At 48.3% G+C, this 17434-nt stretch overlaps 1 protein-coding gene across 4 annotated transcripts in view; it reads right to left on the bottom strand.

The window, feature by feature from the left end:
* Window positions 1-576: 576 nt before the first annotated feature.
* rapgef2 (Rap guanine nucleotide exchange factor (GEF) 2) overlaps window positions 577-17434 on the bottom strand; it is an 86008-nt gene continuing 69150 nt past the window's right edge. For all 4 annotated transcript variants that reach the window (XM_034543057.1, XM_034543055.1, XM_034543056.1 and 1 more), the window contains 21 exons: window positions 15461-15638; window positions 13830-13966; window positions 12880-13038; window positions 12193-12345; window positions 11911-12075; window positions 11632-11739; window positions 11332-11535; window positions 10170-10278; window positions 9699-9975; window positions 8975-9132; window positions 7989-8229; window positions 7280-7663; window positions 6987-7198; window positions 6125-6248; window positions 5626-5649; window positions 4373-4596; window positions 3997-4164; window positions 3252-3389; window positions 2245-2446; window positions 1617-2140; window positions 577-1216 (listed from right to left, as the gene is read on the bottom strand). In XM_034543057.1, the coding sequence (XP_034398948.1) occupies window positions 822-1216; window positions 1617-2140; window positions 2245-2446; window positions 3252-3389; window positions 3997-4164; window positions 4373-4596; window positions 5626-5649; window positions 6125-6248; window positions 6987-7198; window positions 7280-7663; window positions 7989-8229; window positions 8975-9132; window positions 9699-9975; window positions 10170-10278; window positions 11332-11535; window positions 11632-11739; window positions 11911-12075; window positions 12193-12345; window positions 12880-13038; window positions 13830-13966; window positions 15461-15638 (4284 nt within the window). In that variant the 3' untranslated portion in view covers window positions 577-821. The remainder of the gene's footprint in view (window positions 1217-1616; window positions 2141-2244; window positions 2447-3251; window positions 3390-3996; window positions 4165-4372; window positions 4597-5625; window positions 5650-6124; window positions 6249-6986; window positions 7199-7279; window positions 7664-7988; window positions 8230-8974; window positions 9133-9698; window positions 9976-10169; window positions 10279-11331; window positions 11536-11631; window positions 11740-11910; window positions 12076-12192; window positions 12346-12879; window positions 13039-13829; window positions 13967-15460; window positions 15639-17434) is intronic.

Below are 17434 nucleotides of genomic sequence, written 5' to 3'. Positions count from 1 at the left end.
ACAAAATGTTCTTTTACTGTATAATTTATATGTGCTTTTTACCCTTTGGAACAACTGTCCTCTGGACAGCAGATGTAAAATAGTCTTTTTGGCTAACTCAAACATTTAGAGGCGCATTTATTCACTTATACACATCAAATCTAATTTCAGACTTGATCAGAATGTGAAAAAACACCGGACAAACCGCACGGATCAAAACGTGCCAACAAAACACACAGAATTCATCCAGAGTCACTGCAGGCGAGTCGAGTGCGTGCTGGTGCAGGAGAATGGAGGTGCATGTTTCTCAGGCATCGGGGGTTTGATTGCATGGGGCGAGGGAGGGGATCGAAACACCGTGCCCGCCGCCGCGGAGGGGGCCACCCGGCACGGCGTGGGAGGCGGTGAGAGAGGAGAGCAGAATGTGTGGTGGCAGAGGAGCGGGTGAGTTTTCTGGCCGAACCAGTATGACTCATGCATGATGACACATGGTGGGGTTTTAAAAAGGTGGAGGGGTCCCGCTCCAAAATTAACAATTCACAAAATTCAAAAGAAAAGGGTCTGGATTTTGCTTATTTTTTTTTGGGGGGGGGGGGCTTTTGGGATTCTGAAACATTGCGATTGTAATTTGAAGTGGGACTGAGCCTACTGGTGCTGTGGGAAGTTGTGTGAAGGAATGATCAGTCTCAGGCCAAAGAGTGTGCTCCTGTTCACATGCAGGTTCATTGGAGTGGAGGGTGGAGTGGGGAGAAGGGAGGGGGTGGGGGGCAACCTGATAAATTAGTTTTTTTTACCTGCCTTGGGGAGAGGGGCCCTGCCTGTTAACCCCCGCACACACACTCTCATGGTCTGGGAGTCTCGGGTGTATGCTGTGCCTTTGGCTTCCTCAGAGCGATTAGTTTGGAAGACTCACCCTCCTCTTCCTCCTCCGCCTCTTGCTCGTCGGCCGGCGAGCGCGTGCGGTGGAGGCCGCCGGCCCGCTGCTTGGCCCCCTGCTGGGCGGCCTGGTGGGAGTCGGGCGACTGGGTGACCATGCGCGAGCGCTGCAGTGCCGTGGTGTAGTCCGGCGGCCGGCGGCTTGTGTGGGGGGCCGCCGCCACAGCCGCCGCCGCCGCCGCCGCCGCCGCGGTGGGGACGGACGGGGCCGGGTGCTGCCCCTCGGCCAGGTTGGAGGGGGTCAGGGCGGTGTAGCCGGGGGGAGTCGGGGGAGGATCGCGGTAGCGGCTTTCTTTCCGCGCTGAAAAGGCACGGAGAAAAAAAAAAGGACGTTCAGAATACGTTGTCATTTTTTTTTCCTCCCCTTCTCCTTTTGATAATGATAGTCGAGAAATGAGGGAGGAAGAAGAATGATTACATGCAACAAAAGGTCGCCGGGCAGAAATTGTCCTTACTGACGATTTGCATAAAAATGCACAATATCTGGACTAATTAATGACCATTTGCCTGATGCAGGAATCGTAAAGTAGTAGTTTAAGACTTTCTTGCGAAGAGTCAAGGTTTTATGGGAGATTATGTTTTTACACCCATATTTCAGATTTCTTTCTTTTACCTTCACAACTACAACTAAATAGGTTTCCTCTATAAAACCTGATCATTCGTCCATTAAAGCAACAGGACTGTGAGGTGCAGTCACTCACTGAGGATGCCTTTACCCCCCGTGGTGATGGGTGACGGGGAGGGTCGGCCTAGCGGCTTGGCCTCCTCTGACCCGGTGGATGTGATGCTACTGGTTTCTGGATCGGCATTGACGTCCTTCCCTCCTCTCCTCTTAATGGTGCCAGTGTCTCCCTCAGAGTCCTCTCCCCAGTACGCAGCCGAGGAGGAGGAGGAACTGGCCGACGCCCAGCTGCCCCTGGCCTGGGCCGCCCACAGTGCAGCGTGTCCCCCTAATAAGGCCTCCTGTCCGCTGGGTGGGAGTCCCCCGCCTCCGCCGCCGCCTCCGCCGAAAGCCAGAGTCTCCCAGCTGCGGCCCTGCTGCATGGTCTGGATGTTGTCGTGGGAGCCGGAGGAGCAGGAAGTCCAGGAGCCGCGGCCGCTGTCTGCGGCATCGAGTGAAACGCGATCGCCCTGATCCTGAGTCAGCTCCTCCGAACTGGGCGAGGAGAGCACCGTGGGGCAGCCGGTGTAAATGCCCCGACAGTCCTGCATCGATGAATACGACCTGGGATTCGACACAAAACACAGAGGGTTACTCGAGTTTAAAAAAAAAAAAAAAAGGGTGAACAAAAGGCGCTCGAACTCCCAAATTTAAACCGTTAACCCTACCCGAGGCTGTACTGGTCGGGGTCTGTGGCGGCTCTTCGCTCCAGCCGCTGTCCCCCGGTGTGCGACTCCACGACTCCCCCGGAGTGACGGAGTCTCCTCTCGTCCTGGGCCATGTCGAAGGAGGAGTTACTGACGAGGCTGGAGCGGGAGGAGATCTCGCTGTGACCGGAGTCCGAGTAGGCGTCTCCCATCCTGTTGTAGCCTGGAGGAGAGAGGAGAGAGGAAAGAGGAGAGAGGAGACATGTTAAACTAGGGAGGAAAGGAATCGTTCAGACGTCACTCCGATTGATTTGCTTTCATCTCAAAAAGTGAACCCGACAGATTAAATTCTCAAGTCTTGTCGCCTAAAAACTTGACGGATGAGAACGCTCTCCCCTCCCTTCATGCTGACTGGGTCCAACTCAACCCCCCCTCTCCCCTCCCATTCCCGCGTTCATAAACCCTTTAGGGATCAGATCAGTGCGTCGGATTCCTACTGAAACGTTTAGGAAAAAACGAGCGCGAAGGGAGTCGAAATTACACTGTTAAAATATAGAGAAATCAACTGGTGAAGATTGATGACACGTGTAAGAACATATTTTAATTATAGCTCAGCTACAGAGTGGAATGGCTTGGCGGTCGTATCTGCATCATTTTTTCCTCAATCTTTGAATCAGAAAAAAAAAGAAAAAAGCTTTAACTATGAAGAGATGTATGTAATGTAATGGACACCTAGCGGAAGAGCTGCTTAAATATAACCACTGACAACAGATGGATCCACCATATGATAAATATATAAAAACACCAGTGGTTTTTATCTGGAAACAAGGTGGGAATTTGGTGACCTTTAGGTAATAAAGTGCAGACAGTGGGCCCTATTTAGGAGGAAAACTACAAGTACCAAACAGCATATCTTGAAAAAATAATGCAATGCATGCCGGCGGCCACCAGGTGGCATGTGTGTCCCACTGTGACCAAGAGAGAAGGAGCCTGAAGATGGTGTGGGGAGGGAGGATTACTGGCTTTACCCTTCTTGGGTGAGCTCTGTGGGGAGGTGGGAGGGGAGGAGGCGTTGGACACGGTGTCCTCTGGCGGCCTGCGGTGCCTTTCGTTCCCCTCCTCCGACAGAGACAGGATCTTCTTCAGAGAATGAGGGGAGCTGGTGCCTGTGGACATTTTTACAAGAAGATGAGCAGAATTAGCATGAAGAACACTGCCATTGCCAACACCAAAGCCAACCACCCTCCCTCCCTCCTCCCCCAGAGGAGGCTGGGATGCTAAGCAGGCATTGTCTGGGATTTATTTTGTATGTTTTTTTTTGTTTTTGTGTGCATTTGTTTGTTGTCAGACGGCCTCTAGGTGGCAGCACCGTCAAGGAGCAAGTGGCTCCGCTATTGTCTGCAAATAACAGGATGAGGAAGAGAAAGCAGAGTAATGGTGGCACGGAGAAGGACAAGAGAAGAGGAGCTTTCATGAAGGCCTACTTCCACGTAACCCATAACAACACTGTGATACAAATTATGTATGTGTATTTTAATATATTATCATAGGGATTATTGTAGGCCACTAATATAAAAAAGTAAGAAGATTTTATCTTAGATATGACGTGACTGTACAGTTTAGTTGCTGGAGATGCTTTACTAGATGCATTTATTTTTAATGCACCATTACAAATACATAAAACTGATGAATGTACAACATGTCATTAGGGTAACTAAAAATAACGGTTGTAGGTATGCATTTGAATAAAATCTCCATATCCCATCATCTCACCGAAAGGGGGCAGATCTTTGACTGGCACTTTCTTTCGGGATGGGTAGAGGGCCACAGCCGGGACCTGCAGGGCCTGGTTTCCTTTGGCCAGCTGGCCCCTCTGTTGGCTGGCCGCTCTGGACACGACCGGGGAGGTGTCTGGTCGTTTCCCACTGGCGTTCTTGGGCACTGAGGAGGGCGAGAAAAGAGAGACACATTTTATGCATGCGCATTTTTTACCTCACGGCCAAGGAGCCTTAAAGCAAGACCGGGTGCCTCGTTACACCCGGTCCGTGCCTCAAGACAAGTACACGCAGTTAAACAAAAAAATCAAGAGCGTAATAACTTATTTCTTAGAAATGCCTACGTCTTTTTTTTCCTCGAGTCACCAACTCACGTGTGCTGATGGAGGGTTCGCACTGCATGGAGAGCGTCTGCAGACTCTCCTCGTTCGTCTCCAGGCTGAGGTTGGACAGGTACTGCTTGACCTTCCTGGCCATCTGGGCGTCCTCGTAGAGCTTTTTGGCGTTCAGGAAGGAGCTGCGTCGCACCCTCTTCTTGTGCCCGCCCGTCCCCGTGACGTCGAGCACCGCCGCGTTGGCGCTGCCCTGGCTCAGGGACCTGGCGGCCACGAGGACGCACGGAGAGGAAGGCACGAACACGGAGAGAACAGAGAAAATAACTCGTTAACGTACGGCTTACAGGCCTTGCTTTAAGAGTAAATGTACAGGTTGAACTACGGGGCTACACAGGGAGCCTGGTGTTAAAAACGTGTGCATGCAGAGAGCAGCTTGAGGAATTCCTCTCATCTCCAAAACATTCCAGTCATTCCTGTCAGCAGAGGGGAGGGGGGTGGGGGTGGGGGGGTGATGGATGATGGCTGTAGTCAAACAACAGGCGAGTAGAGAGAAAAAAGGGGGGTGGGGGTTGTCATAGTTTACATTTCTGTGGCTTGAGTCAGAGCTCGTAGTGGCCGTGAAAAGCTTTACGGTGTCGGACCAATGAGAAGTCATGTTTTTTTTGTTTGTTTTTTTAAATCAGCAGAAAGACATTCGTGGACTTTTATTTTCCGAAAAGGTGTTTTTCCTGTACGGATGGTTGAAAAACAGAGACACTGCCTCTCAAAATATACCGTTGCGTATGTACCTTCGTTCAAAGAAAAAAAAAAAGATTTGTGTAAGTATTACGTTGGCATGTTGTAATTATAACTTCGCACCTCGTATTCCCCGAGATTAAGATCTCATAATTACGAGATACGGATCTTGTAATTGCAACGCGGCTTTCTCGTAATTACAACACGCCCGAGTCGTAATTATGAGCTACAGAATTTTCTCACTACAGATAAAAAATGACTTCTCTTACTTTAAAGCGAATTCATGCTTCCATATGTTCTCCATTGAATGCTTTATGCACAAAGACCACTGGAATGTAAACCATGAGGAAAAAACTAAAATATGTGGCTGTTTGGAGGTTTGATATACAGATAAAACCTACAAAAAGGCAGGTAAAAATGTGCATGCACATTGTTTGGTAAAACATGTAAAGAATGGTCACGCAAATTGTCATTAAAAAAAAAGTAAATAAAAAAAAAAGGGGGGCCGTGGTGCAAGGGGAGGGGGGGTAAAAAGGTTGGAGGGTCACCGAACTTACCCTAAACTTCTCCATTTCTTCTTCCTAGAGGGCGGGGTTGCCATGAACAGAGAAGCACGGAAGGGCAAAGGGTGGATGAGTAGAGGGAGAAAGAGACAAAGCTTAAGGACAGGAAAGATCACCAAAGATCACCAACAAAAAAAGCAAAAATGTCACCCACGTGAAGAGTCAGAGAGAGAGAGAGAGAGGAAAATCAAATGGGAACACACCACTAAGACGTGACATCATTGGACAAAAGAGACACTTTCACGGGAGCGCTGTGCACAATCGTATGTCGACAATGTGTACGAGGAGGGGAGGGGGGGGGGCAGTTGCCAGAGGAAAACGGTTGCCAGGGGGAACAGCTGCTTGAAAGAAAAGCGTGATGCGGACATCTCCACTGAATCTATGTGAACCGGCTCTAAACCCGGGCTTGACTGGTCCTACACGGAGGAAGACGGATCCTTTATTTAGCGGAAATCTGTCGTCGTTCTTTTGGGGTGGGGGGAGGTCGTCTTACCGGGTCCGGAACATGAGGGCCGGGTCCATGTTGACGGAGGCCATGCGACCGACGTGGCGAATTTCTTTGGCGATCATCCTCAGCTTCTCGAAGTTCACCAGGCCGTCCACTTTGGAGTCATTGCCTTGAGAAATAAGGGGATGGAGGAAAGGGAACAGAAATTACTCGCACATTACACATAAAAACATTTTTTTTAAACACAGGAATAAACACCTGATGCCACTCTGCGAAGCCACGACTACGAATGTGGTTCAAGTGATGTGAGGAAACGCAGTCTGAAGATTACGTTATAAACATTATTATGGCAAAGAAATTAATTTCCAAGGAACAACGCGTGTATTGTCCGCAGTTACTACAAAAGTCAGCAAACAACAATGCAAGAAATGTATAATAATAACAAAGCTAGCTGGTGATAGTATCAGCTAGGTCTACATTTCGCTGTAATTAATTTAAAGTTTTTTAACGTCATGTACTTGTTAGTCTTATTAAAAAGGGTAACTAGGTTACCTCAGGGGAGTAGCTGTAACTGCCATTACAGTGTAATGTAAATACATAAACGTGTACGGTCACATATATTATAGATACATTTATTAGACTATTAGTTGAAACAGGAAAGCTCATATATCACTTTTTTTTCCCTTAAGATAGTCCAAATCGATTTTTATTAGGTATTATCCACACCAATGAGTTCTGGGTAAAATAATCGGATATAAAAGGGCGCAATAGGACAATATTGTAATTTATCTAATTTATCTTTTGAAAACCTCAGGGCACCAATTGTTCATTTCATTCATCAAACGGCTAAATAATTTCCAAAATACGATCGTATTGGAGGTGGGATGTTTGGGTCTCATCATCTAACCTTCGTGGAGGAAGGTGAGGTCCTTCTTGATGACGGGGAACAGGGGGATGATCGGTGGCTGGAGGTTCTGGTTGTTGAGGACATTCCTGTACTTGGCCATGTTTCTGGAGGGGTCGAACAGGTCCTGCAGGTCCCCGAACAGCTTCTCGTACTTGCTGGGCAGCTTCTCCCACGTTCCCCTCAGCCTGGAGACCGGCGCCAGGTTCAGACCACTGCGAGAAGGGGGAGGAGACGTTAGACAAACGTCTCGATGACGTGCGACACATTCGTAAAATAATTTTTCCTCCCGTCACCTGATGATGGCGAACATGGAGTTGAAGTTCTTGCACTCGCGGCAGTGCAGGGCGATCTTGATGAAGTGCTTGATGGTCTTCATGCGTTTGATCTGGTTGGGCTCGCGCAACACCTCCGTGGCCACCCAGAAGGTCTCGTGGTTGATGGCCTCCTCGAAGCGCTTCAGGCTGGCCGAGCCCGTCTTGGAGCGCAGCTTGAACAGGTCGTCGATGTACTCGGTGGGCTCGATGGCGCAGAACAGCTCGAAGGCGCGCATGGAGAGCTGCGTGGCGACCTCCACCGTGCTGAGCTGCAGCAGAGAGATCTGGCCCTCTCGCAGGAGGTCCTGGGCGTCCTCGTCGGAGCACAGCGTCTCCGTCTCCATGTTGCTCTTTAGGTAGTATCTGAAGAAAAGAGGGGAGTGTGTGGTTCGGTGAGGATTTACTCATTTTCTCTATTTGATGTTCTAAATTCAATACATTTTTTTTTTTTTTTGTTTTAGCAAAAACACACACATTAAAAACCCTCCTTGGGTTTGAGGTCAGTCGATAAATAAAAACAATTTTGAATTGCAGCACTAATTTAAGTTTTATTTGACCTTTACTTTAACCAGGATTGTCTCTTGGGTTAAAAAAATCAACATTTTAAGGAAAAAAGAAATGTGGGAAAACAATAAAAAAAAAAAAAAAAGGTGGCACTTAGCACATCCGATTTAAAAGATGTAATTACCTGCCGCTCAGTTGGATCCTGTCGGCTAGTTTAGACAGCTGGTCCGGTAGCCGCCTCTGCTTGATGACGCCCTCCGGGGTGACGGACACCTCGCACAGAGAATAAGCCTCCGGCGCGGCCGTCAGGGCGAACTCCCTGATGGCCTGGGCCACCACCTCCTTCGCCGTCGTGTCCTTCCCGATCATGATGTACCGAGACTGCTGGTCCGCCTTGAAGACTCGCAACACCTGGTCCGACATATCTGGAGGATGAACGGAACACACACACACACACAGTGAGGCTACGTGTTTTACGACCGCCATTTGTTTTCCCCCCCAAGATTTGTGAAGAACCACCACCTCTCCATCGGAGAATATTATAATATATATAATAATATAGAGGAGTTAGTGGAGATGGAGGCATGTCTAATTAATTTCTTCAGTCTGTTCTGGTTGCGTCCTCCCTTTGTGGCCACTGAGCAGGACGTGTTTACAAGGATTTGCAGAACGGTGGATCGATGCGACGAGACACCTTTTGATTAATTCTCCACGCAGAAAACGGGACAATTGCATCCGGTTACTTCGTCATTCAAAAACAGCGGCTCAATTAAAAAGTTAATGTTTGAGTTAAATTGTCAATCGCTGTTTACGAGGTCAAAGTCTATAAATGAAAACACATTTATGAGCTACGGTTTTATAACAGCGGGGCAAACTCCACCACCTGCTGCTGCTGATGATCCGATGTACCACATTACAATAAAAAATATTATGATTTAAGACTGTATCCATATTAGCTCGTGAAAGAAGTATTATTCCACCACATCTACCTCTATATTTAAATCTTGACTTTCTAAAAAGCGAGTGAAAAGCCAATTAATGTCCATTAAGAAGGTTTTAACTGAAGCTCAAATTGTCCCATTATAAAAAAAATGATATTTAACATTTTAAAAAAAGAACTTGATCTTTATTTGTTTAGATTTTATCTGTCGTCACGTTGCATCCACGCACCAGGCTGGTTGTTGAAGTCGAGGATGCGGTGGTGAGACTGCAGCAGGTCGGGGTTCGACGACGACAGGTTGCCACTGACGGGCAGCGCCGGGGCGATCTGTTTGGACTGCTTCATCCCCACGATGCTGTCGTCCTGCGATTGGCCCACGCAAACGTCACTATGGAAACAGGAGGGGGGAGAGAGAGAGAGAGAGAGCGCACGGGGGAGGGGGTGAGACGACAGTTCCGTCAACAAAAGGCAGGGGGCGGTGTGGAAGCTGTGGACGCCTCTGGCCACAGACTACTGTACATTCTGCAAGAAATAAACCCACAAATGTACACCTAATATTCGGCGGTTGGATGGTCACGATCGCTTCGTACGTTGGTTCGTTTTGCATAAATCAAGAGTCGCGAAGACGTGGCAAAAAAAAACAACTTTTCAGAGGTTTTTTTTATGATTTATGGGAAACAAACGGCCCCAATCAGTCTCAATCAGACGCGCCGGCTCCCTTCTGCAGCTCGAGATTAATCAAAACGTCTTCCAGGGGAAACCGTGAACTGCACTCATTTTACATCACATTTTTTTTCTCCTTTCTCTCTCCTGCTTTTAGCATCCTTTTGATCATAATAACGGGCTGCTAAAATGTCGGAGCCATCTAGAAAATGTAAATCTATCTGGCACACAGCCTTAGAATAAGAGTTGCTCTTCTCGATGAAAGCGACACACATCATTAGCTCTCATTACTTGTAGGGTTTGGGAGGCAGGATGCTGGTGAGCGTCTTGTCGAAGATCTTCTTCAGCTTGTTGCGTCCTCCCACCGAGTTGCTCTTCGCCTTCTTGCTGACCTTCTCCAGGCCCATCACCTGCTCCACGTCCACCGCCAGGTCGGGGATGGAGTAGCGGCTGGCCTTCTTGATGTCGCCGATCTTCGGGAGGTGGGGCGTGCCGTTCTTCCTGTCGTGCTCCTCCTCGCCGTCCACGTCGTGGTCTTGCTCCGGCCGGGTTAGCAGCTCCTTAAACACTGGACACAAAGGAGGGAGGGGAATATTATTAGTGTCATAACTGCCTATAACGGATTTAATAAAGCCGATCCCGTTTGATTTTAGGTGTCTTGGAACAAAGACAAGAAGAAATATCATTTTGGAGCTTACCACCCACCCCATTTTACTAAAAATTCTGACACGGTTGGTCTCATAAATATGATGAAATATTTACCTAAAAGGTTTGTTTTCACAGTTATGGACAAGTGGGTGTTGTTCTTCAGAATCTCGTTGGCTTTGATGAGCTGGACATTCTCAAAGTTCTGCCCATTGACCTCCAAGATCTGCCGAAAGAAGAAATATATAAAATTAGGTGCATTCTTTTTTCTCAATAAAATCAAAAAAAACGTGGATTAAGAGTCAACTTGCTGCACCGGTGAGCAGGAAACGTCACTCCTTGAACTAATGTCAACGTCACAGGCCTCTGAACTACACATGTTACCCATCGAACGAAGGTGCAATCACCTGGCGCGGTGTTGCACATCGTGACATTCAGTTCAACACGTCGGTGTTTTTTTTTTCCGACACCGACGCGCTCTCTGACCTCTGGCATCTGGGCCGGGATATTTGCATTTTAACGCAATCTGCTCAACGACCTTTGCCGCTTCCTCTTTAGCGGAAGAGGAAGTCATCCTTGACTAAGTGGAGGCAACGCTCTGCTGCCGTGAAGCAGTGACAAGTGAGTTTACTACACGGGGGGGGGGGGGGGGGGGGGGGGGGGGGGGGGGGGGGGGGGGGGCTCTGAAGCAATAGCTCCTGAGTGATAGCCGGTCATAACGGAAGCTGTTAAAAAGACATTTGGAAGGTGTGAGGAGGGTACGGGAGAGCGAACGCTTCCAAGGATGCCAGCTTCGCCGCTTCCTCCTCCCCCCCCCCCCCCCCGGGAAAACAGCTGCAGGGGGGATGTTTGCAGTCAAGAGGGCTTAACTGGCATCCAGACACTCTGGAGATGGTTTAGGGATTAAGGAGACTTTGCTTTAAAACCCCGGAGGACTTGCAGAGTGTGAAAACGGTTGAGAAGTCGAGTTCGCGAGAAGAAAGCCGACACAGGGTCGCGCCCGCGGCGGCTACTTGCAAGTTTAATTTGGGACTTTGAAAACATTTTTTTTTTAAAATAACTTTAATTGCTAGTTACAGCGAAATTTCACAACAAGAGGATAAATTCATGTGCTGGTCGGTGTGACAGGAGGGATTTCTTTACTCACGGTTGTTCCCTACGGACCAAAAACATACTTTACAAGCTTCCCTGCCTGCAGTTCAGGAAGGAAACTGCATGATTCTAACAGACAGGCACTTTTCTCACAGCGGAAGCAACAGAAAACGGAAAGTCATCTCACCTGATCGCCCCGCTTAAGGCCGACTTCCGCTGCCTTGCTCCCGGGCTCCACGGCGTCGAGGAAGATGCGAAACCCTTTCTCCTGCCCTCCGAGGAGGCTGAAGGCCAGCGGGGAGTCCCTGGACGGCTTGGTCAGCGTCACCAGCCGCGGCTTGGCTTTAGCAGCACACGCTATGTTTAACAGTCTGAGGTGCCCACACATTTTCTGAAAGACAAAAAAACGTACGAAAACGGACGTGAGGAAAAGTGCAATGAGTGATTTTCAGATGAGATTAATCCCCGTGCGAGTTGTTCCACTTACTTCTCTCTCCAGGTTGTTTTCAAACTCTTCCAGAAAGTGAGTCATGGCAGGGTCGCCTTCAAAGTCGTTGAAGTGATTGTTTACCCACAGCAAGACTACCCGTGTAACCTGGAGCGGTCACATGATCAGCAGGGGGTCAGCACACAGTTTACTGCTCGACTAGTCGCGCACGCATCATTAATATTATGTTTTACGACCCGACCTGGAAATGTTTATGGGTGTGTTTGAGTGCCTAGATGATTGTGTGTGTAGCTGCAGTATAAAGTCCAACACCCGTACCTTGTCCCTGAGGCTGGGGTCGTGGAACCACTCCAGGAGCTTCTTGCCCACGACCATGGGGCTGGAGAGGAAGGTCCTGTAGGTCAACAGGAAGTCCTCGATGTAGGTGGGGTCCACCACTGAGTGTTCCTCCACCAGGTGCATGGTGAGACGCTCCGGTGTGCCCTGAGGTGTTATCATCACGGCGTTATAACAACAACAACAACAACTTTCTAGCAACGTGACGAAATTCAAAAGATAGCTTCAAATATGCCGCGTGGTATTTGCGAATGGACTCGTCACCTTGATGACGATGTGTCCTTTCCTGGTGCCGGTGCGGTCCAGTTCGCGGTGTTCCTTCACCATAACGATCTCCCCTTCCTCCTCGACCTTCTGCATGTTCTTCTCCACCTGGTTGAGGATGCAGCAGTAGTCCTGCTGGGCTATGCACACAAACTGGACCAGACGGGACAAAGCAAGGAGACAGATTTCATTCATATTTATCCCATGTGTACTATTTCCGTTTCTAGATCCCCCTAATTCTCTACCCGTCTGAGAGATCATATCAAATCAATAAAACCGATAACATAAATAAATGAATTCTGCCTAGCAACTAAACTGCTGTCCTCACATCTTCCTAATTAGCGGCGTTGTACTCGTTGCAGACAGCGAGCTCGGCTCCTGATGATTAAAAGGACTCAACAAGCGTCGGCGTCTTCACTGTTTAGTACTTTATTCCCATTAAACACAAGATGCCATTAATGTGCTCTTGCTCTTTTGCATGCGCCGGCCTATTCTCTTTGTAAAATGGCTGTTTTCTCACATTTAATTGGCCGCTATCGCCCAAAGCAAGAGAGCGGGTCACAGTGGGATTTAACAGAATAGAATATTAGGGTCCCGCTTTTCACACTGCGCTGCAGATGAAATGGACCCGCTGACCCCGTCCGCGCGATGCTTGTGCAGGCACATTTATGGCCGAGGTTTTCGTACCTGGCAGTCGTCCACCTTCGTCTTCATCACGCCCTTCATGTATTCCTTCTCCATGGTTGGCGACACCCCAAAACTGTTCCCCATACACAGGATCTCTGCCCGGCCCTCGGGGTACGTCACCTCCACCGAACCGTTTAGGATCACGGACCACGAGTCCAGCTAGACACGGGATTAAATATATATGTATATATTATAAAAGAGGACAAGAAAAGAAAAGAAACAAAAACATGGCGAAAAAAAGAAACGCAACAACAATAAAAACTTTAAAATCAGATTGAGTTCAATCTAGAATATTCCCAACATCTGGTGTCCCTTAATGAGTCAAAGTTATTTATCAAAAAGAACCAACTACAAGGGGACTGCTGCACTAACAGATGGGTTTTCACTTCCCTCAGAGGGATACGGCAACAGTGTGTGATTATTAAAGCTGCACAGCAAAAACAAAACCGAGAATGGGAGGACGCAAAACCGTCAACGTACTGTTGAAAGTCATACTTGAAATGGAGAAAAAGATCGTACTTCTTATGCTTTTGAGGAATTAAATACAAATAAAAAGGACGTCTTTAAGAATTTTCTAAAAAGCAGAGATTCGCATCTTTTACCCCGACAGCAATAATATGCTCCCTGAACCCTGAAATCTCTAAGACCAGACATTTACTGAAGCGACCAGGCCGTAAAAGCAAGGTCTGCTCTCTATTATCTGAGTGCATCATAGAAGAAAGGGGAAAAAAATGGTCTTCATTGAAACCATAGAGAGAGAGAATAAGTGATGCCGTCTCTAGTTGCCTCAGGGATCTCGAGATAAGGCCTGGCAATACAGGTTGCCCCGCCATTCACATTTAATAGTGCGGAAAAAAAAACACATTAAATGGAAGACGGAAGATTCATCGGCGTGAAGGGGGTGAGACCGCGAGAGGGAAGGTCACAAGACGAGGCTGGTGTGCACCCACCTCCTCTCCGTCGTTGAGGACGATGGTGCCGGCGCGTTCCACCACCGCGAAAACCATGACGGCGCAGAGTTCCCTCCTCACCGACATCGTCATGTTGGCAAACGCCGGCAGCTGATGCATGAACTCCAGTAATTGCTCTGCGAGAGAGAGAGAGAGAGAGAGAGAGAGAGAGAGAGAGAGAGAGGAGGTTGAGAAAGGAGGAGGAAGAAGAGCAGGAGGAGGAGGAGGAGGAGGACGGGCGGCGCTGGGAGCCTCAAAACGGATCATCGACACAGTGAATAGCCATCAGAGAGGAATCATTATCTGGAGAACATGAAGACAACTATCAATTCTGTCGACGTGAACCTTCGAGGCGAGCCAAGAATAAAAAAAATTGCTGACGCCTCACTCGCCGACCTCCGAGTGAGTTGCCCACTGCGGACACCGAACACCATTTAGTGCTCCGAAAAGGGGTCAAGTTCACCAAATTATAAATTAACAAACTTTATGACTCGTCAAGAGGTATCCAACCGTTTAAATAGTTATATATAGATATTATAGATAAATCTGGCTATTGCTAAATTACTTCTTTTAACTATAGAATCAGAAATAAATGACGTTTTCTATTTCTGCTGACCAACGCAATTAATCAATTATTAAATGACCCGTTCCTCAGGATAACACACAGATCTCACTGTGGGAAGTACTTTAGTACAAGTGAGGTCTGTGGGTGGAGCCATTAGGTATTGTTTCTTAAAAGACAAGTTTCTGTTCCTTTGTTCGCAGCATAAATTATTTTCACTTCCTTTTTACTGGGTTGGTACTTAGCAGAGATTTCAGAGAAGGAAGTATGATTTCTTTTAAATGGTGCACACTGAAACTACTGCATGCAAGAAAACATCTTATTTTATTATTTAGGCCAATGGCTTTAATATTGGGTGTGTCCGAACATGCATTGTATTTATGTATTTATATAATCCAGGGCGTGAGACATTCTGTGGCACTACCGAGTCGCTCTCTCCCTCTCTCCCTCCTTCCCGGCTGGCGAGCAGCAGTCTGGCGTCCTGGTTGACCTGTGCTTGGCATGGCAACAGCGTTGTGTGTGTGTGTGTGTGTGTGTGTGAAGCTGCGGAAGCACTGAAAGTTTAATGTGCCGGGAGAGGTGAGGCGAGAGAATGTGCCGGAGTGACCTAGAAAAGCCTGCAGAGGCAGGGGTGTATCGGGTGGGGGGGGGATGGTTGACAGTCCCCTCTCTACATCCAGTGCATCATCCACCCCCCCAGTCCACATCTGTAGCTTAGCTTTGAGAGTGTGTACTCCCTTCTCTATGATTATCATTGGAGTCGAGTCGTAGCTTTAAGGGAGATGATACTGCAAGCCTGTTGCGGCTTTGAGAATTACTCGAAAGCCGACATCCACTGTGACCGATGGAGCCAAGAAAGGAGGCTGTGGCTTTCGTACCGCGCTGAATTCTTCTCAACCGTCCCGGCAGGGAACAACACCGCCTGTGCTTTTTATGGATATCTTTGAAAACACTCCCCGTCTCCAAACTCTCAGGCTTGCACAAAAAAGAAGAAAAAAAAAAAAAAGTAGAACACAGGGGGAACGAACGCCCGCTCATCAGTTTGTTTTTGTTTTTTTCCGGCGCTCACCGATGTCATCGTCGGTGCGGTCCATGGGGTCCTTCTCCAGGCAGTCCCGCACGATGTCCCGGCTCATGAGGGGGTCGGACGCTCGCTCGATGTCCTCCTCATCGTCGTCCTCCTCGGAGTCGACGGCGGTCTCCGGCAAGCCGCTCAGGTCCATGTCGCCCGGTTCGTTTTCCGTGGCCTACAAAGAGTGAACACATGGAGAAAGGAGTCAGTTGCCACCGACGATTAAAGCTCAACAAAAAGGCGGAAAGAGGGCGGGGGGGTTGTGTGTGTGGGGGGGGGGGGGAGATTTGGTCTCTCCGTCCAACACCAGAAGTCGGGAGAACTACGGGTAGAAAAAAACGTCAAAGTTCAGATGTCCATCTGCAGCCACGTCTTTGACCTGAATGCTCAATACAAACAACGCTTTAGATTGTCAACTAGATGCCTGAAAAGCAGATGAAAAAAAAAGAAAAGAAGAAAGCAGGCAGCTGCTGATCAAGCCAGCCAGGGTAAAGAATCAGCATTTATAAGGACGCAGAGGCAGCACACACACACACACTGCTGACATCATTTTACAGTACAAACATCAGCTGCAACACAGGAGCCTCTGTAAAAACTGCAGATTCGACCCATTTAATGAAATGGATTAGAGGTATTCAGTACGACGGGCGTCAACAACAAAGCGGCACACCAAAACACTCCAAGAAGCTAATTAACGCCCAACTTCTCCTCAGCAAAACTCCACCGCCTGCCCACCGAGCCAGATCCCGTTCTTTGAAAGCACAAGATGAAATATTGCGCGGGGATGAGGGGAAAATTAAAATGGTGGGGGGGGGGGGGGGGCGAAAGTAACGCAAGTACTTGTGCAGGAGCGATGGGAACAGAGTTCCTGTGCCATCATCAAAAGGAAGCGTTTCTATAAAATGACCGAAGGGCCGCGTCGCCGGCTTCACGCTCACGCAACAATGAAACCCTCGTGCGGAACAAACCAAAGACAGAGGGGGGGGAAAAAAAGAGAAGAAGACTCCAAATCATCAGCCCCGCGACATGTGAAAAAACCGAGCCCTTCTTACCTCAATCTGGGGCTCGGCCTCCAGCTTCTTGATGGAAAGAGAAGAAAAGGTCGCCTTCGCAAACTGTCCACAGAATCCCAGAGCCAGACGCATCTTCACCTCCCAGACTGTCGAGTCAGTCTGCTTTCAATCTTTGCAACGCTCAAGAGTCCCCTCGCAGAAACCCCCCCCCCCAAAATGCCATGTGCAAAAAAAAGTGGGCTCATTCATGATTCATGCCAGTGTCTGAGTGGCCATTTGGGCGTCTCACCCACCCCGGGGTGGGCGGGGTCAGTGATCCGGTTGTACTCGTGCGAGAGGCCCAGAGCGCAGTATATCTTCGCTCGTGATATAATAAATCAATAACAGCTGATGCACTAAAATAACTCGGGTGGTAAAAAAAAATAATAATACTACTGACTTCTCAGAGCACGATATGGAAGGAATTCTTTTCATGGATTTTTTGTCCAAAAACCTCAAATAGTTGCATATTCATTGTCCTGTTTTTTCTGCAGATGGGCAGAGGACAAACTCGACAGATTTAAAAAAAAAAATAAAAAAATCTGCAGCAAACATAAAGCAGCAAAAAGAGAAGACGTGAGGATGCATATCCCATTTAAATACAGGTTTCCTGTGCGCGCGCCCTTTGTCTAGGTGCAATAAAGCTCGTCTCTTTTCTTCGTGTCACCCCATGCATCAAACACCCGTTAATGTGCAGTGAGCATTTGAAGTCAGCGGGCGATTTAGGTGTAGTTAATATTTCATCGGGGCTATTCTTGGATCAATGCTTTCAAAGTCCTTCTGAAGGACCGGTTTTCATGATTTATTCAGACACACAGCGGGTGCGCCATGTTTGCCGGTGACGTGCGACTGGTGTGGGAGCCGCGGTTAAAACCATTCAAATGCTTCTCCATCAACAACATGTACCCCCTTTAATGTA

Source organism: Cyclopterus lumpus, chromosome 10 (genome assembly GCF_009769545.1).
Source record: "Cyclopterus lumpus isolate fCycLum1 chromosome 10, fCycLum1.pri, whole genome shotgun sequence".
Lineage (NCBI taxonomy): Eukaryota > Metazoa > Chordata > Actinopteri > Perciformes > Cyclopteridae > Cyclopterus > Cyclopterus lumpus.
The sequence above is the reverse complement of the archived record's forward strand: the minus strand, read 5'-3'. Positions and strand labels throughout refer to the sequence as shown.